General features: G+C 43.0%; 1 protein-coding gene across 1 annotated transcript in view; it reads right to left on the minus strand.

Annotated features, from left to right (window-relative positions):
* Positions 1-21,781, minus strand: part of HBP1 (HMG-box transcription factor 1) — a 57,623-nt gene extending 35,842 nt beyond the window's left edge. Inside the window, exon 1 of the mRNA XM_088480211.1 lies at positions 21,695-21,781. Coding sequence (XP_088336337.1) covers positions 21,695-21,709 — 15 coding nt within the window. The 5' untranslated portion in view covers positions 21,710-21,781. The remainder of the gene's footprint in view (positions 1-21,694) is intronic.
* Positions 21,782-21,868: the final 87 nt, after the last annotated feature.

Consider the following 21,868-nt stretch of genomic DNA (forward strand, 5'->3'; position numbering starts at 1 on the left):
TTGCGATCGGTAATGAATCAAGCCCCGAGGCATTTAACAAAACATTTTCTGCTTAAACCAGTGTTCTCCTGGTAAGGAATTATTACTGAGCAGTCTCACCAACAACCTGATTAAAATACTTGTGCTGAACAAAGCAGGAAAGGCCAGAACGGAAAAGGTCTCAGATGGTCTCTTATTGGTACTGCTATTATCAGGCACTTTTTAGAATATGGCTAAAAGGGGTACATTAACTGCACACATCCAGATTGTTCAAAGTGACAGGGAAAGAGAAAATGTACTGTACAGTCAGGTGCATAAATATTGGGACATTGACAGAATTTTCAGATTTTGGCCTCTATTCACCACCACAATGGCTTTGAAATGAAACAAACAAGATGTGCTTTAACTGCAGACTTTCAGATTTAATTTGAGGGTAATTGCATCCAAATCAGGTGAACGGTGTAGGAATTACAATGGTTTCTATATGTGCCTCTCACTTTTTAAGGGGCCAAAAGTAATGGGACTATCAACTCAAAAGCTATTTCATGGACAGGTGTGGGCTATTCCCTTGTTATTTCATTATCAATTAAGCAGGTAAAAGGTCTGGAGTTGATTCTAGGTGTGACATTTGCATTTGGAATCAGTTGCTGTCGACTCTCAATATGAGATCCAAAGAGCTGTCACTATCAGTGAAGCAAGCCATCATTAGGCTGAAAAATCAAAACAAACCCATCAGAGAGATAGCAAAAACATTAGCTGTGGCCAAATCAACTGTTTGGAACATTCTTAAAAAGAAAACGCACCGGAGAGCTCAGCAGCACCAAAAGACCCGGAAGACCACGGAAAACAACTGTGGTGGATGACAGAAGAATTATTTCCCTGGTGAAGAAAAACCCCTTCACAACAGTTGGCCAAATAAAGAACACTCTCCAGGAGGAAGGTGTATATGTGTCAAAGTCAACAATCAAGAGAAGACTTCACAAGAGTGAATATAGAGGGTTCACCACAAGATGTAAACCATTGGTGAGCCTCAAAAACAGGAAGACCAGATTAGAGTTTGCGAAACATCTAAAAAAGCCATTACAGTTCTGGAACAACATCCTATGGACAGATGAGACAAAGGGCAACTTGTACCAGAGTGATGGGAAGAGAAGAGTATGGAGAAGGAAAGGAACTGCTCATGATCACTGTGATGGTAGTGTCATGGCGTGGGCATGTATGGCTGCCAATGGAACTGGTTCCCTTGTATTTATTGATTATGTGACTGCTGACAAAAGCAGCAGAATGAATTCTGAAGTGTTTCGGGCAATATTATTTGCTCATATTCAGTGAAATGCTTCAGAACTCATTGGATGGCGCTTCACAGTGCAGATGGACAATGACCCGAAGCATACTGCAAAAGCAACCAAAGAGTTTTTTAAGGCTAAAAAGTGGAATGTTATGCAATGGCCAAGTCAATCCCCTGACCTGAATCCGATTGAGCATGCATTTCACTTGATGAAGACAAAACTGAAGGGAAAATGCCACAAGAACAAGCAGGAACTGAAGACATTTGCAGTAGAGGCCTGGCAGAGCATCACCAGGGATGAAACCCAGCGTCTGGTGATGTCTATGCGTTCCAGACTTCAGGCTGTAATTGCCTGCAAAGGATTTGCAACAAAGTATTAAAAAGTGAAAATTAGATTTAGGATTGTTTAGTTTGTCCCATTACTTTTGGCCCCTTAAAAAGTGGGAGGCACATATAGAAACCGTTGTAATTCCTACACCGTTCACCTGATTTGGATGTCATTACCCTCAAATTAAATCTGAAAGTCTGCAGTTAAAGCACATTTTGTTTGTTTAATTTCAACGCCATTGTGGTGGTGAATAGAGGCCAAAATATGAAAATTCTGTCAATGTCCCAATATTTATGCACCTGACTGTATATGAATGTTATTTGGAATAACGACTGCAAAATCCCCAACACCTCACCAGACTAGGAACCTGAACTATGACATGTTAGTTTATCAATTCAAAACCTTCTGTACTACTGGAGATGACTGGAGTGGAACTGCCTGAATGCTTAACCTGGAGACTGATCACAGTTGCATCCTTCCAGAATGGTCTTCAGCATCTAACCATTGATGAAACGGTTCATCAATAGGAATGCAAGTGGTATAGATTCCCTCCCACATAAGTGTTGATATCAGTAATTGGGACCAGTACCTTGGATTATTTGTTATTAGTATTGAACCAAAAAATATTTTGGGTCATGGCAATTACCCTACTGTCCCTCCAGTATTCTTTTTAAAATTCCATATACTTATTAAAGGATGTTACAATACAGCATAAACAATCACACAATAAATGAGCTTCTACAGTATACAGGGAGAAATTAAAGAAGAAAGTCAGGGGAAGTAAATGACAACAACTAGGGAAGAGATGGCCTGGAAATGTTGAAGAACACAGTAGACGTACACAAATCGAGCAGATGTAAGGGTCTCTTGTATATTTCTTTGTGTCACACCACATGTACCCGGAGTCCCATAGAAGGTCCTCGGTCTGTAATATCTTTATTTAAGGATTCATTTCTTGCTCTTTATTATTAATTTGCCCCTGGTCCAAACTCAAATGAAATTCTGTAGAGGCATGCCCAGAACATGTTCTGATCAGAAAGAAACAATCTGCATATTGCATTGTCAAAGAAAGGATAAGCAGTAGTGTGTTCGCTAGCAGTTCTATCTCTGAGGTGACAGTAAAAATGCGTACACACTGGGTGATATTTTCGCCGACGGAACGTTAACGATGTTGTTATCGTTAAGTCGTCCAAAATATTGTTCAGTTTTTGCCCCAAAACGATAAACAATAACTACCATGCGCGTTCCCGCAGGTCGTTCGTCTTTATCGTTCATCTGGCAAACATGCAGGCCAACCTGATGATATTGTCAGGTTGCTACATGTTGGGGAATGGGGGAAAGAGCCCGTCGCTGAACGTTATCGTTAATGATATCGTTCAGCGGGTGTGCTCAATGTCATGAACAACATTGAGCACACCATGCCAGGGACACACTAGACGATATTGCTCAGGGAGCATATCGTCTAGTGCAGTGATTCCCAACCTCGGTCCTCAAGGCACACTAACAGTCCTGGTTTTAGTGATATCCATGATTGTGCACAGATGGTTAAATCAAAATAACTGAGGTACTAATTAAGTCACTTGTGCTCAAGTATGGCTATCCCTAAAAACTGGACTGTTAGTGTGCCTTGAGGACCGTGGTTGGGAACCCCTGGTCTAGTGTGTACACACCTTAACAGATTAAGCCTGATCTACACCAACCATGTACCTAAAAATGCATGCATCTTGTTAAAACAGAAAGAGACCTTTTTGGGCAGCTTGGCCATGGGAAGATAAGTTATGTATTTATGTTTAAAATCCAACAACCAGAATTGCCTAATGGATACTTTATTTTTATTTTCTTATACCCCTTTCACAGATTTGGATCAGGGATATTGCCAGATCAACCCAGGTCCTCTCTCTGTTACCCCTTTCACACCAAATTCCCAGGTCTGACCCAGGATTTGGAACACAGCTGCAATATGGGCCAGACGCCTTTCACACCACAGCGCAGACCCGGGTTATCCCAGGTCAGTGCAGTTTACACTGCACATGGATGTAGTGGAACTGTTCTGGCGGCGCTTGGAGATGACATCATCTCCAAGCGCCAGGAATCCACCTCTCCTTATGCTGTAAATGGGTCAACACACTGCATGCTGTTGTATACAAAAGTATGGACCCTAATGGAATGTACTAATGAGAGGCTGGGAAACATTTAATGAATTGCCCAAACATGGATCTGGAAAGTATGTGTAGAATATGACCATTACAGACCCTTTCCTGGCTGTTCTATTTTAAGTCTGTTATTGGAACAACAGGGCAATCATATGAAAATACTGAAGTGGGTGACCAAATAATCCCTGCACCATTACTATGGCACTACTTATAAACAGCATTCTGACAACCTAGTTTTATAGCCTAAATAAAGCTGTGTTTTTTCTCTTAAGACCCTTCACATGTAGATGAATCACTGGTCACACCTTCAATGGCTTTTTCACATTTACACATTTTTTAAAGCATTCTTAAATGTTCCCCAGTCATTTGCGGAATTTGGCACATACTTGATATCAAGTGGTTACCTCTCTTCAATAGATACCCCCAACTGTAGCTAGCTATCCTTTTAGTCTATTGTGGAATTAACCGTAGCAATATTCTACAACACCTGGTGACCTAACCTGTGTGCAATCTAGGTCTTCATAATAAAAAAAAAGACTGAGGGGGAGATGTATCAAGCCTTGGAGAGAAATCAATTAGCTCCTGTCATGTTACAGACTGTTCGAAAAATGACAGGCGCTGATTGATTGGTTGGTACTTTATCTCTCTCCAAGCTTTAATAAAGCTCCCCTGAAAGAAATGTGTAAAGGGATCAATTCAGACACTCCTGCCTCAGTTATACCTCTTTTACACCAAAAACCCGGGTCCAACCTGGGTTTTGAGACATGGTTCCAACCCAGGTCAGACACCATTTACACAGCACCATCGATCTGGGTTACTTTCAGGTCAGCCCTGTTCACACTGAACCTGGGACTGCCCTACTAAACTTGTGAGGTCATAAAAGTGGGAGGTGTCTGCTCCACAACCACCAATCAGCTCACTTTAGGCATGACCCAGGTTGGATAACCCAGGTTGCACCGTTGCAACCCGGGTAATGGTGCAACCCAGGTTGCACCATTACCCAGGTCCATCCTGGGTAGGACCCTGGTAGCTACCTGGGTTGGATTGCCGGGTCACTTGACCCGGGTTATTTTTCAGGGACCCTTTTACACTGAACTGCGACCTGGGCAGACCCAGCAAAAACCCAGGTTTTTGCTCTGGTGCAAAAGGGTTATTAGACAAATACTGTATAGCAAGAAAATAGATATCATAATCTACCAATTCTTTGTAATAAAGGTGGTACCTAGTACAAGTTTCTGAGATTAAAAAGGTATGTAACAGCAAGACGGGAGACAGAACAACTGAAGCATCTCATCTTTATTTATTGTAATGGACATTATGGTGCATACCACATTTTCTTCATAGACTTTTCTCACCCCCCCCCCCCCACCCCACATTTCAAATTGAATAGAAACATCAATGTTTAGCAGCAAGGCAACATTCAATGGATTATATTCAATGGTTTGTATTTGAACACAGGTCAGCCACATTCCCAGCAAAGTTTGCATGTGTTAGTACAGTGGTCTCAATCTTAATACGTAAAATGTTAAAGTATTTTTGTGGTTTTACATTTTACCCAAAACGAACAAATTGTTCCTATTCGGTAATAGTGTTACCTAGGCCTTGCCAACGGGCATTCCCATAGACAAAATGAAATGCTTTCGAAGGCCAGTCCCAGACCCATAAGCACATATTCACAGCAAAAGACAGCCACTAAGGGTCTTTCCTGCCTTGAAATTTATTTTAAGCCAAGGATTTCAAAATAAGAACTTCAATAAAATCTAAACTTTTGTTGCCTGCATTATGCCCAACATCAGACACGTGGCTTATGTTGTTGGCATACTAACAATGACCAATATTACACCTTTCAGCCAAAGTGGCCAATTGTGTAACACCATCTAGTTAATGAAACATTTTGGGATACAAATAGCTAAACAGCAGTTTAAATGTAAAAATAAAATAAAAAATCTGCTTTATTTATAATAATAGATATACGTGTGACAAACGATAGCCTATAAGGATTGTGGCTTTTCCAGAAACCCATGCCTGTGCTCTCCTAAGCCTTTTGGTGGCTTAGATGTACGAGAGTTCTGACAGGGTTAGGATACAGATATTGGTCGGTAAGTATCCTAACCCTCCCCACCCCCGTGCCTAAACCTAACACTCCCACTACTTACCGTCAGGATGCCAGCGCTGGGATTCTGATTGGTGTCGGGATTCCAGCACCGACAGCCAGGATAATGGCTACATCTCATTATAACTATGATGTATATTTAAAGTGGACGTGCAAATAAATACTTCAAAGCTATCCCTGAGAAACATGTTGGAGAGGATAGTCAAACAAGGGACATGAGACCGCACACAGACCCATTAAGTGCAGCATATCCACAGCCACACACTAAACTACTGAGTGCAGTGTGTCCTTGACTGCCAGAAGACACAACATACTGTACAATTATTAATTATCCACCTCTTGCAGTCTGCCGAGCTCCACTATTCGGAGCCTGCGTGAAAAGGACTATGTACAGATTTATTAAGTACAGCTATTCCTAGCCGTACACATACCCACAAAGCGAGGCATCACAGGCATAGTGCCTAGGCTGCAGAACCTAACACGCAGAGACCAGAAAAAGGGACAGACCGTCACCCATTAACGTTTTTATGGCAATTTCTTGTGTTTTTAAAATACCATTAATTTCAACCTAATTGGAGTTATGTTTCTGTTCTAACCTGCACTCATTCTACTTATTAGTATTTACCCTTTCAGTGCTGGTAGTATTATACAATTACATTTGCACCTTTTGGGAGATCCCAATCCACTACTCAGCAGCTACTTTTCGGTTTTCCACTTCTCTTTCGGGCTAAAGCTTTTTCTCCCTCGTTTTAAAAGTACTTCAAAACAAGTGTTATGTAGAAACAATGTACAGATTTTAGCTTTTAAGACCAGAATTTCCACCATAATATGATAAATACAGACTTAAGTTTTAGCCGATAGAGCTATGTAAAACATATACATTTAACATGGTCCTGCTTTGAACTAGGCACAATAGTGTCTGTTTGCCCTGACAGAATATTAGAAAAAAAGAGGAAAGCAGATTGCAGAAATCCACACAAATAGGTAATGTCCTAGAAAAGAGAATGTTTGATGAAAGGAATCATGGATCCTATAATTGTGTTATGTGCATACCAAAGTCACTGTTAGAGATTTGCAATTTATATCTATATAAGCAGCTAGGAAGTGTGTGTGTGTGTGTGTCTGTCCTTTAGACACGGCCAAGTTTTGTACATAGTGCCACCAAATTTGCCATGGTGGTGTAGTTTGATCACGATTAGGTTTTTGCCTAGGTTTGAACTTTGTCAGGGCCACACAATCCCATAAAACCGAGACACTCTTACATTACACAGGTTCTAGGGCTGACTTCATACACACACTTTCACACTCTGGCAGGCTCATGAGCAGCTCAGCACTTGATACATTGACAGCATAGAGATAGTCTTTAATGTTGGTCTGCAGACTCATTTCAGGTGGTGATTCAGGTGTGGACGCAGTGACAGGGATCACGCAGATTCCAGATTATCGGTATCGGCTCATGCGCCTGACCCATACTGCGCATGTGTGGTACAGGTCTGTGATCCTGCATGCATTCCAGCAGCAGACTGTCAATGATTAAAAGTCTGCTGCTGTTTCTGAGCGTGGAGCGGGCAGCAACAGCCACCGTATCCCAAAACAGAGGCATGTCACCGCCATTGGGAGAGGAGAGGCAGGATCTCTGTTGCCTGAGGAAGATTTCCTGGCCTCTTTTACTCATCTGTGGCAGTCAGCCTGCGTGTCCCCATGGCCACTCAGCTGGCTGAAGAGATGGCTTGATGCCTCCTGCTGCATTACCATATTACAGCTGCTAACATGTTCTATATCTTATATATCCGTCCATAGCTAAATCACACCATCTGTTCCGCATTGATTCCTGAAACTCAAGTGATTTTGGAGTTATACTGATTTAAGTCCTGTAAGTCAGTCTGCTTCTGATGTATTCTCATACCGTTTGGGATGGGTGTACACCTTCCTGCACAGTAAATTACTCCTAATTTGCAGTTATCCATGTTATAGGAGAGGACAATGCAAAAAAATGAAGGCTGCCGGTGTACTTCAGGGTCCAATCTTCAACCCAAGCAATGCCGGGTATCCCAGCTAGTTAAGTATTAAGCAGAAAAGCAAATGCCACAACTATTTATCAACTATCCAGGAAAAAAAGTATTGGTTTTTTTTCCCATTAAAATGGAATATACCAAGGGGGAATCTCAGTTAGTCACAAGGCCCAACGTGGTATGAGTAACTGTGGCTATATGCCACACATACGGTAGCTCCAGACTTGTGGCATTTTGCTCACAGCCCAATAGGGCTGGATACAAAAGAGTGCGTGTCCGGGCGAATCGCAGCTATTTGAATTGCGCCCCAAATCTTCAACACACATAAATAATAACCCTTCAGAATTTTTAGATAAGGCACAAGTAAGTCTATTAGAGACTTAATTAAACCAGTAGTGGCCTCTTGTGGTGAAAACCTAAAAAGACATGTTTGGTTATTCTTTACAATGCATTTCTGCATACAGCGCTGTCCAACCAATAAGCACCTAAATGACAACATGTAACAAACCCAAGGGGTGCAATGTATGATGTGCATTAAGGACGACTTCATGTTTACACATTTTTCTGTAATTAAGGAAACAGAAGAGTTTTATTGTCCTATTGAAACAGAAAATGAACGTCATTAAAAAAAGGAAAAGGCTATACGCCATGTCAGTTATAACAGGCCTGGTCTATGAGGCCTCATTTGGGTAAGAGTTTCTGCAGACCTTCCGCTTACTAGATTCCATGCAGAAAACTCTCCTGAAATTAACAATGATAAATAACCCTTAAGCCTGCACACCTACTTACTGTACTTTAATCTGACCTGTGATTACAGGTTAAGTCTCCCATATCCAAAATGCTTGGGACCAGGGGTATTTTGGATAACGGAATATTCCGTATTTTGGAACATTTGCATATCATAATGAAATATCTTGGGAATGGGACCCAAATATACACACAGAATGCATTTATGTTATATACACCTTATACACACAGCCTGCAGGTCATTTTATACAATATATTCAACAATTTTGTGGCTCAAACAAAGTTTGTGTACAGAAATGAAATTCATTTATGTTTCATATACACCCTATACACAAAGCTTGAAGGTTATTTTATACAATATTTGAAAAAATGTGTGCCTTAGACAAAGTTTGTGTACACTGAACCATCAAATATCAAATGTGTCACTATCTCAGTCATGCCGAAATAATTCCGTATTTCGGAATATTTGGATATGGGAGACTCAACCTGTATCATGTAATACTGCACAAGCCAAACGGCTCTGCACGTGTCCTAAAACTGGAATTGGGTATAAATTATTTTAAGCCACTTTCATACTGATCCACCCATGCATTGAACTAAAAAAACCACAGAACACATTTTGTAAGCATGCTCCATGCAAACCACTTGCTCTACTAGGGGATGATTCAAAATGTACAGGGGAATTACAATGACCAGCCCCGAGGCTGCACTTGCCTGCCCCTTCATGGGTGGTTGCCGCAACTACATCACGCCTGGTGCTTAGCACAGGAAAAGCTGCTTAATGTGGTAAATTCCAAGCATTCTGGTACAAAATGAAGTTGTCACAGCAATTGAATAGCTTCCGAGCACTTATCCCGGGAAATTAATTCCTGCCTTACAAATGAATCATCCCGCCCTAGATTAAAAAAGGTAAATCAATTTCTAAAGATTAACCTACGACTCTATGTACTTTTCTGAGTCACTGTATGTAAATCTTAAGGGCACATCCACTACACGACCCAGGGAAGACCATATGATTACGATATCGTAATCATACAGTCGTTCCCCATCCCCTGCATGCCTACACTGAATGATTAGTTGTTCAGTGTAGGCACCCTCCGTCATCCCTGAACATGGTCATTCTGTCATTATCAGCAGATTAACCAGCATGTTCAGGCGATGATTGATGTCGAAAATGACCAGCGGGAGCGCGCATCGCTGGTCGTTTGATATTATCATGCCCGATTCATGCGCAATTGAATGATAACGTTATTGTTCAATCGCTCATTTTAATCGGCAAGTGGATACATGGCTTTAGCCTTGTGGGATGATGCATTCAGGTGTCATTCATTAGGTCTACATTGTCTAGATAGACAATGTTTGGGTAGACAATGGAAGATAGACAGGGAATAGATAGACAGGGACTGAAGATCGACACATTAAAGGTCGACTGGTAACAAGGTCGACAGGTACAGAAGGTCAACAGGCAATAGGTCGACAGGTACAGAAGGTCGACAGGTAATAGATCGACATGCACTGAATGTCGACACACTAAATGTCGACTGGTTACAAGGCCGACAGGCATGAAGGTCGACACTTGTTTTTTAGGGTTAGTGTCAGGGTTAGGCACTCACTCCGACGGGTCGACTAGTAACAAGGTCGACAGGCAGTAGGTCGACACTCAGTCAAATGGTCGACACTTTTTTTTAGGGTTAGTGTCAGGGTTAGGCACTTACTCCAATGGGTTAGGGATAGGCACTTACTCCGATGGGTTAGGGATAGGCACCAGGAGGGAGGGTTAGGCACCAGGAGAGAAGGTTAGGGTAAAGATTAGGGCTAAAAAATAAAACAAACCATGTGTCGACCACTTGCATGTCGACCATGAGTGTTGACCTAATGACCATGTCGACCTTCATACCAGTCGACCTTCCGTACCTGTCAACCTCGTTACCAGGAAACCTTTAGTGCGTCGACCTTCAGACCCTATCTACTGCCTGTCTATCTTCCATTTTCTATCTAGACAATGTAGACCTAATGACCGGATACTGATGCATTCTCCTGCTGAAGATGCACCTGGATACACAGCTGCCATAAACAGATTTACTCCTCTACAATATTCAGATGAGATATTTGTAAGGCATATCCGTTCTTGTACCAAGGGATCTAACGTGTGTAACAATGCAGTCACATATACTGGGCTGGACCTTTGTACACATACAGGGCTCGCCATATCCTGTTTCATCAATAACGGAGATTCATGACACCAAGCTATTTTTTCCATTGCCGATATTTCCATTGCTCAGGCCACTTTAGCCGCACCTTGTTTTTCACCGACAGGAGCAGTGATGTGTACTTAGGAGAGGCAGGTTAGCAGAGCCTTTCCTGTGATACATCGGTATACTCCAAAGTTTTGACTATAATAAGAAAAAATCTATGAAAATATTATAAATATCTCTTGTATTATTCTGATCATTTTTATAGTCCAATCTCTGGAGTAAAAAAGTGTATGGCATGTGAGGCACTGCCTCCCCGTCTACCTTTTCTGCACATCCCTGATCAACACGCACCACATTTCCAGCACTATATACTGCTGCACCTTTGTATAATGCCCACAAGAACCCTCGGGTCATATATATGTATGTGTAACTCTGGCTCTGATACTAGCCAGTGCCTCCCCAGCCATTTACCTCACCGCACGTCAGTGGACAGAAGTAAAGCTCTGTTACTGTAAGCTGCCAGACCCTAGCTGTGACAAAGTAGGTGTGCACTCTGGTACACCTCTTAGGTCATCCCACTAGTAATCAGCTAGAACAGTGTGCAAATGACTCTGCACAAGTTGTGCCAGACTTCACTGTATCCTTTAATCAATGGACTGCAAGTTCCAATCACAGGACAGTCACTGATTGGACATCCAAATAAGCCATGGCCTATTCTCATCAGAGTGTTGTGCTCCCAGATACGAAGGCAGGTGCAAATTATGCACGCTACACTTGTGCAAGGTGGGATTTGCTATAAATGCACAGTCTGAATCACATACACCTACAATCCCATTGTTACCTCTGCTCAGCCGCTGTAAGAGCATTGTTTGAACATATGATGCAGATTATACTGCCAATTACATGGGAAGGGCAGATGTAACTAATAAGTCTGCAATTCTATGTACAATATACTTTAATGAATCACATGAAGAGTGTACAAACTTTATAACATGTCAGGTACACTTTTTTATTTATACTAATTAGCAAATAGTAATTCTGCAGTAAATTGTGCAAAATAGTCTCATTTTTTCATTTGCAGTGGTTGTGTTAACTTATTTCACTGATATTCATGGAAACTGGCGCATCACATCTAGCTGTACATGTGTATAAGTAAGTACATGCAGAAACACATGTTTTGGTTTATTTATAAAGTCCTCAAAGCTGGATTGAGTTGTTGGGTTGGGACAACTTTGATATTTAATAAAAGCTCAGCAATGTTGTGCCTACCATCAGCTATCTTCCTCTAAGCAGCTGGCTGAGGACTTCAACATACAGATAAATAAATCAACTGCTTTAGAAGGCAGGTGAAAGTTGTACCTGATCACTCCCAGCATGAAACGTCCACTATCAAAAACATCAAATCAATGAAATCTATTAAAATCAAAGTAATATTTGGATTATCAAGACTATAAAAATCAAACTGATCACACACGCAAAGAGAACTTCACACAGGACCTGCAGAACTATTCAGCTGCTATTGGAGTACACAGCTCAACATTGTCTATGCTGATATGTGTAAGCAATCAGATGCAAACCTTTCCTGCAAACTCATCACAAAAGTCAACTTCTAAATAATGTCAATTAATAATTACATATGCTAGAAACTTTTATTAATAAGGTTCTGGGGACTTGAACATAGATTTTTTTTAGGCCACATGAAAGAAGGTAAAATTGGAGAAACTCGGGTAAAGCAATTGAAGAAAAGAATTCCTAGTAAACCATAATGGACGTGAAAGGATTAGGCTATGTGACTGTATGGCAGCCAGTGGCACAGGAAATATTGTCTGTGTGGAAGGAAGAATGGATTCAACGAAATAACAAATCCTAGGAGCTAGTGATTCTGAGCCTGGAGAAACAGAAGCTGAAAGAAGATAGGTATTTCAGCAGCACAATGATCCAAAACATACAAAGATCTACTAGTACTTACAGGAAATAAAGATTAAGGGCTCTGTAACGGCCTTCAATGTACCAAACCTAATTCTTGAGAGACTGTACAGAGCTATCAAACCTATAGTGCATGCAAGAAGCCGAAAGAATAGAGTAAAAAAAAAAATCTAAAATAATAAAACTATAAGAAAAGTTAGTACTTACTAACAAACTTTTTTTAATTTGTAAAATTCAGTAAATAGGTGGATTGAAAAGTGAAAAAAATAGTCATGTAAAGTTTGTACCCTAAATATCTGTTGCAAGGGGCAACAAAGACAAAAAGATGCCTTTTTGGGGCACGCTTGTAAAATGATATAGGGCCATATTCAATTTGAGGCGAAAAGTACATTGCAGGACTTTTCGCCGTCTTCAGAGGTTCTGAAAGTAAAAAGTTATTGCGCGCGTTCCCGCGTATCCCCGTATTCAATTTGTAATCAGCAAAAACGGGACCTGGTGAAAAGGTAGGTAGCGAAAAGTCCTGTCACTTTTGGGGAAATCATCCCGTCACCCCCCAAAAAGGTGCACTAACATTGGGGATCACTATGGGTACCCCCGAAAAGCCCTGCTAAAGGTAATTGGGGTCTTTACAGGGTCTCTACAGGTGCTTTTATGCGTCTTTGACAAAGTGGTGAAGAATAGCATTTAGCAACATTTTTTGGGGAAAATAACTAGTGTCATGAAATTTGGGGTAAATGAAAAGGGGAGAAAGCATATTTTTAGTCCCTAAAGTGTACTTCTGAAAAAATCCACCTGCCGCAACCAAGCGCATAAAAAAAAAAAAAAACATCTGCCGCATACATGAGAAATCCCTCCCCCCCTCCGCAAAGTCTATTTCGCTAGTTTAGAAGTTTGTCCCCAAAATATTTTTTTTTCCCCACCCCCAAAACGAAAGTGCATTTTTTGGGGTGTCCTGTTGAACTTTTTTAGTTTTGTTTGACACAGAATACCTTTGAGGGACAGTCCAAGGGGTGCAGAGTACTTTTTTTTTTTAAGTTTGTACCCCAAAACCCCAATTCTGCACTTTTTTATTTTGCCACCTACACTATGGTGAAAACTTATCCCTGAATTTTGGCAGACACTTTTCGTACCTGCGAAACGTCTTTGAAATTGAATATGGGGAAAAGTGAAAGGGTGAAAATTAAGTCATCGGCGATGAAGTATCGCCGATAGCGGGTTTTCGCAGCCTAATTGAACATGGCCCATAGTGGTAGTATAAAACTTAATAAAATACCCTCTTTAAAAAAAAAAAAGGGTGATATTGTATACACTCAGACTATAATAATTAACACATATAAAATCTAAATTTAGCGTTCCCGCTAGGCTGTTTTAGCGGGGCGCGGCGCCCTGCCCTCCTTCTGGAGGGCAAAAAGCACCCTGCCCTCCAGGAGGAGGGCAAAAAGCGCCCTGCCCTAACAGCCTGCGGGAGCCGTTCTCACCCGCAGGTGGAGAAACATGCGGTGACCCGGTCAGCACTCCGGGTTTGGGATGAAGATAGGAGTCGGTATTTAGACGCCTATCTTCTGTCCCTTGCCAGTCTTCTGGTGTCGGGCTATAGACCGGCAGCATTTAGTCCGACGGTCTATTAAGTACATCCCATTTGCACAATTAAGTGTCACACTCAGTCTGTCTGCTATTTAACCTCTGGAGTGACAGGAAATGTGTAGATGGAAGCAGGGCCGGACTGACCATCGGGCACTTCTGGCAAATGCCAGAAGGGCAGATGGTCACAAGGGCCGCTTTGACAAAGCGCTGGTGTGCCTGGCAGAACTACCTCCTGGGCGGCGCCATGCTCTGAAACCGTGGCCGCGTCATCGCGTAATGATGCGGCCATCGGTAAAGCTCCGTTGGATCAGCATCCAACCCCGGGCAGGTGAATTAGTCAGACGGGTCCTGCGAGCAATCAATGTGCAGGGCTGCCTACAGTGCCTACCAGCCCTGCTTTGGCAGCTACTATGTGCGGCCAAGTCACGGCCGGATTATAGGCAGGGCGGTCGTCCTGGGGCCTGTGGCTGGCTCCCACGTCCCGGCAGCATCACCCTTTTAACTTTATGATATAATGCCGTGAGTAGGGGGCGTGGCTTATGCCACAAAGTGCCCACCCCCTTTAGGAAAGCTGGTACCTAAGTGCTACTGAGAGTGTACAGTGCACACACACACTCCTTTCCTACCTCTCAATCTCTCTCTCTTCCTCACTCCACTTCTCTCTCTGTCCCCTACTCCTGTTCCCCCCCTCCCTCTCTCTTCCTTTATCTCACTCTCTGTCTCTCTCCATCTCTCTCACTTTCTCCCCCCCTCTCTTACACCGTCTCCCGCCCTGTCCCTTTCTCCCTCTCTCTCCACCCCCCTTTCCCTCTTAGGGGTCTATTTGATGTTAATTATCAGGGTCCGAACCCTGATAATTAACGTTCTAATGCTACGCGAGAGCCGGAGCAATTAATCATTGCTCCAGCGTTGGGACAGCTGATCCAAAAATCAGCTGTCTCCCCAAAGTGTTTCACTGTTCCTTTCAGAGGAGACAAGTGCGCATGTGTGACCTACGGGTCACGCATGCGCACAAGAGCATATGGGGACATGGGCCATTCTGCAAGAGGAAGGTAAGCAGGAGATATCTGTTATATCTCCTGCTTTACCTTCTTGATGAATGGCCCAAAAACCTAATTTCTACAATTGCAGGTGAAAATGTTCATTTTCCTCTGCTTTTGTAAAAATTAAGTGACGATGAAAAGGCCGATATATATCTCACTCCCTGTCCCTCCCTCTTTCTCTCTCCCTGCTTCCACTTCTCTCTCTCTCTATTACTCTCTCCCCTCCCTCTCTCTGTCTCTCTCTCTCTCTCCCTTCCCCTTGCCAATTTTATTGATGGGGCCCCCACAAGTCTTAATACAGCCCTGGGCCACGTTATTACTTAGTGATGCGGCTTGGTATGTGATGCCTGGTATGGGGCCGGGCATGGGAATAATCTGGGAGGACTGGCTGGACGGGATTTTGACAGCTCCTGTGAGCTGCCAGCAGGATTGCCCGGTAGCACCATGCTGAGGACATGGTGGAGTAACTGGAGTGTCACGTGCGGCCGCAGTGATGTCATGACTCGGCCGGCCGATGGATGAAAAGCGTGGCAAGAGCGGGCGAGAAGCTGACTGGATGCCATCTTAGGACACCTCATGATCTGCTGACAGACGCCATCTGCAGATGCCAGGGTATTACTGTGAGTGGCATAATGTGTTTTAAGGGGCATTATTGTGTGTGTCATAATGTATAAGGGACATTACTGGGTAGCATAATGTATAGGGTGCGCTACTACTGCATAGCATAATGTATAAGGGGCACTACTACTGTGTGGCATAACATGAATGGGCTCTGGGTGGCATAACTGAATGGTCTCTACTGTGTGGTGTAATGTGAATAAGGGACACTACCGTGAGACATAACGTGAAAAAGGGTCACTGACGTAACGAGATAAAGGGACACTACTGTGTGACCTAACATGAAAAAGGGGCACTACTGTGTGACATAACATGAAAAAGGGACACTATTGTGTGACGTAACATGAAAAAGGGACACTATTGTGTGACGTAACATGAAAAAGGGACACTACTGTGCAGTGTAGTGTGACGAAAGAACACTACCGTGTGGTGTAATGTGACTAAGAGACGCCACTGTGTGACATAACGTGACTATGGGGCTAACCTGCTGCTTATTTTCAGCGTTATGATCGCTAATGCAGCATATACTTGTTCTGTATTCCATTGTACTGTAAGTCACTGGTTTCTTGTTCACTTATTTGTTTATGTACTGTACTTTGTAAGGTGCTGCTAAACACTTATGCTGACATAGAAATAGAGGATAATAATAATGTGGCTAAGAGGCACTACTGTGTGGCATAATTATGATATGGGGTACTATAATGTAATTACGCGCCTTTCCAGCGGGACCACACCTGGATTTTTTTGCACGCACTCTCCCTGCTTCACCTGTGGTTTGCGGCACAAATGCTCTTTTGTCAAAATGTGTAGTTACAGCTCTGCTTTGGTATGCACAGATGTGTCTTCTGCGTTCAGCACCCCTGCCCTAAATAATTCCTGCAGTGACCACTATCTAATCCTGTACAACTGCTAAGCTAGGGATCGGTCATTTGGGAAATTGCGTTCCCTTTTCTTTGCGTGTGACTTACACCAGTAATGTCTGACTATGGCACATGTTTGAATGCCCTGCAGGATGAGCTCTGTTGTAGGTATTACATTTTTAATACAGAGAATGATGTGTACTTGTACAGTATGTTGTTCTAATATCAATTATATTTTTAAGAGAATAGACTAAGAAGTGGGAGGGGCCAGGAATAGTAAGGGGAGGAGTCTATGCCAGGAGCCAGATGCTGACGCGAGGTGGGCCTGTGCGCTCTTTAAATGCCAGGGCCTATTTTTAGCCCCAGTCCGGCCCTGGATCGAAGAAAGGACAGTCCAGTGTACCTTTCCTTATGCCATATAGCATTTTGGGAGTTTGAACCTTGGATACTTCTTTAACAGGCAGCTTATACCAAACCCTGATACCTAAACTTTTTACTGGTTGGATATATTAAATGCAAGAACTTTGTCTTTATTTATTTAGGTGTCTACAAAAAAGTTTAGTAATTGAGATTGGTGTATATACCTGTAGGTCAGTGACCTTAAATGAGATTTACCAGGGGGTGCATAAGATAGTTTCACCCACTTCTATATATTGATATATCGCATGATTTCAATAGAATTTCATTGTTATCTAATATGTATATTTAGGTTTTATATTTGTGAATTATAGTCTGAGTGTATACAATATCACTTCTTTAGAGGGTAATTAAAAAGTTAAGTTTTATACTACCATTATATCATTTACAACAATATTAGTTACAAGACTGCCCAAAAGAGACATTTGTGTCTTGGTTGCCTTTTGCAACAGATATTCATGTGTACAACACAAATGTTTTAGGAGCACCACCACTACAGAGTCATCCATCACACAATGTGATATAGACCATCAAGTTTGTTATTTTTGATATTCATCCTCATATGAATTTAATATTTTTGCTTTACCGATGCAGACTCATATTTGAAACTAGTAAAGTTTGTACCTTGCATAGATTGTTAGCTTCTTTTCACTTATAGATTCAGGAAATAGGCAATTTGACCATGGGGTGTCCAAATTTTTGCATACAAATATAATAACCCTATTGAATATTAGCAAATCAATTGAGATCTGCAACCATATAACAGCATTTTTTTAACATGTCACAGAACGTAGAGGTGACCCCTCCTTATATTCAACTGTATAAGTACAATAACCTTGAATTACACAATGAGGTGATTGTAATATCCAGGCTTCATCCCTTCTATGAAAGTTATACATTCTATCAACATGGACCACCCCGAATGAGGTCAGGAGCCCAACAAACACAACAGTAATAGATTTAGGCTGCGGGACGGGACAGTTAGGGTTAGTAAAACAATATATAGGAACAGAGAGCGCTTGTATATATTCAATATTTAATAAACATGTAATAATTTAAACAATATTCATTTGATATTCAATATTTAATAAACATGTAATAATTTAAACAGTATTCATTTGTAAAAAATACATATGGCCAATACTATATATGTACTAAAAAGTATAAACCATATACCAGGGATGGGGAACCTCAGGCCCGGGGGCCGTATAAGCCCCCCGCAATCATTTGGTCTGGAGCTTTTTTTGGTTAGCAGAGTGCCTAGAATGGCACCCTGCACCCAATATCTATGCACTAATGCAGTCTGGAGAATCCTTAGGACGCTTCAGACGGTCACACCACTGCCCTTACAGCTCCCCGAAGCATCCTCTGGATACTCCGGGCATTGCTGTAATCACCGGCAATTGTGGCACCGCCCCTGTGTGACATCACATGAATGGCGCGTGGCCTGCAGGTTCCCCACCCCTGCCATATACCAACTGTGGAGCACAAAAATTCAATAGAAAGGAGAACCTGGAGTTTCTATACCAGCTGTATATGCTTTCTATGCACCAGTTTATGGACTGACTGTCACATTCAATGTGTGTGATATTGATCAGTGGATAGCAAGGGGACTGCGGCACAAGTGGAGCTGGACTAAACAGCTGAGCTGTAAGCTTGGGACGTGTTGTTCCATCTGCCATAGCCAGGCGGATATTGTGAGTATGCTGGCTATTGGCTGCCAACAAGTGTTGTTCTCCACAGCAGTCTCCCTAGATGCGCTATCACCGTGACAAGTACCCGGCTGATGTCTAGGAGTTAGCCGGTGAGTAAGTGCTATTAAGCTGAACTTTTCCATTAGGATTTATCCTAAGTGAGCTGGTGACCACCAATCATCACTCTAAAGAAAAATATATAATTTTTTTCCCACGGATATTGGATTCTCACTGTGTACTCGATTTTCCATCCTCTGGATACACGCAATATATGACAAATCACTGGTGATTAAAAGGATTAGAGAATATATATTTGCCCATTGAATCGGAATATTGGGGGTTCTGGACAATTTTCTATTTCCCCCTCCTCCTTTCTATTGAATTTCTGTGCTCCACAGTTGGTATATGGTATATACTTTTTTATATATATTGTATTGGCCATATGTATTGTATTTTTTACAAATGATGAATATTGTTTAAATTATTACATGTTGTATTAAATATTGAATATATACAAGCGCTCTCTGTTCCTATATATTTATTATTTTACTATCTTATTACGTGGGGTGCTCCCAAACACCTCTCGAGAGCTGCTATATTAGCTGTTTATGGATATTTATGTAGAGTGCGCCTGATATATGCTTTTTGGAGTATTTTTTCAGTTAGGGTTAGGCCACAGGGGGGGGTTGGGTTAAGATTTGGATTAAAATACTTCATAAAATCTGACTGTATATTGACCATCAGGATGCCGCTGTCAGTACTCTGACAGTCAGGATCCCATACCCAACCCAGAAGACTTTAATGATTGAAACATCACTGCTCTCCATGTATATTTTATGGGAGTGACATCACTACTTTTCAAATATTTTAGATATGGACTTAAATATCAATTACAAGCACACATGTTGGCACTGGTTTACCATGTTTGCATTTTCTTTGCCTGCCTTACAGACTGTTATCCTGCACACAAATACGGTGTCTATGGTATTTGTCCGATTGTTGCAGGGCAGTGACAATATGTATCTGGACTCTTATTTCAGTGTAATCCATAGGGCTTATAAGCACTAGAACAGATCCAGGAGCCATTAGCAGGGGCGGAACATGGTGAGGTCCTAAGCCAGCCCAGTGGCAAGAAGAGATTGAGAGTTGGGACTGGATTAGTGGCCCATAACTGTTCATTTGCATCTGTCACACAGTTAATATCCTTACTAGGGAGCAGATGACTTACTAAATTTCTCAATAACAGTGACTAAGCATCAGAGAATCCCACACAAGATGAAGTGAGCAGAGGGCACTGTGCTGGCAGCACACACACACATTATATTTCACCCCAGCCCTAACATCACCTGCCATTATTAAACACTTCCCAGCTGTCATGGAACAGATCAAAATTTCGTATACACTGACAGTCAACAATTTGGAGGCAAACAACAAAATATTAAACACAAAAATGCAGTAGTTACATTGTATAACAGTACATGTGGCTCGCAGATAAGCTCATATATATTCAGACACCAGCTGCATGCCTGACGGCAAATGTATATTGCCCCATGACATCCCCCACCTCCCAAATATAATCAGAAATTGGGACATCTCCTGGGACAGTGGGCACTTGACAGGTAGGATACATATAAATGTACAGTCTCCACAGTTGTTTAGTGTAGCTTAATGCATTACACCCCTCCCAATACAGCGGGCATAGCTACAGCCGGACACAGCCTAATCTTAGAGCAACATTCCCATGGGGCTGCATTGTATTACACTGGGACCTCTCCCTGCCCTAGCAGCTCTCCGGGAGGAGGCCCCTTCCCCTGCGCGGTGCACACATCACACACGGCAGCACCAGCAGCAGGGATGGGGTGGGGGCACCAAGTCCTGTCCTGGAGGGAAGAGAGTGAGAAATCAGGAAACTGAAACCAAAGGTGGGGGGTGGAGGGGGAACTCCAGCACAGTCACGTGATGCCGCTGTTTATATACTGCCCGCGCATGCGCATATCTCCCCCCATTCATTCACTGCGCTCAGTGACACCTAGGTAGCGCTGTACGTACGGGGCAGCCCCAGGCACACAGCGCTCCCTATGCTAGCGCAGACCGACGGGCACGTAGGGTGTCTCGGTCACAGCAGCGTCACAGTAATGCCCCGCACTGCCTGTTACATAAGTGACGTCTGATAAACATGAGCGAGCTCCGGGCACAGCTCCCCCTACAGGTCACTGGCAGCGGCGGGTGACAGGGCGATAACAGGTCTATGTATCCCACACTTACACCTCACACGTAGCGGGACCGGGGGCCAGACAGGCCGGAGAGAGCCGCTCGCACAGTGCCTACAGCCGGGGCCAGACATACTCTGGGAGGGGGAGAGCAGGGCTCTCGGTGTATGAATGAGCTGGCGGCGACAACAGCTGTAGGGAGAGCGCAGCATTATACTCTGCGGAGCCTGAGCACCGGGCGCTGCAGCTCCCGCACCCGCCGTACACAGCCCGGGCTCCGGGCGCCAGGCCGGTCACTGCCCCGCAATGAATGAACGCGCTCCCAGCCTGAGGCAACAACAGCGCTGACAAAAACAATGAACGTCACAAGCGGATCCCAGCGCTGGTCACCGTCCGACGGCTAATTGGGCAACAGCGCCCGATCCCCAGCGATCCGTGACACCACCAGCGGGCCATCGCGCGCTCCCCCCGGCGCATGGCGAGCCGCGCGCACCGCCTGTCACCACAAACTTTCTTTATGTACTTACCAAACCCGTCGCCATTACCTAATCTCTACTCCCATAAAATGCCTTGGGGGCAGGTGTTAGAAGACAGCTCGAACCCTGATTGGTCACAACACCCATCCATCAATCTAATTACACTTGCTATTGGTGAAAAGTTATGGCTCTCATCTATTGGCTACCACAGTGGACTAAGAGACG

The sequence above is a fragment of the Taudactylus pleione genome, unplaced genomic scaffold, assembly GCF_031769625.1.
Source record: "Taudactylus pleione unplaced genomic scaffold, aTauple2 ptg000251l, whole genome shotgun sequence".
Classification (NCBI taxonomy): Eukaryota; Metazoa; Chordata; class Amphibia; order Anura; family Myobatrachidae; genus Taudactylus; species Taudactylus pleione.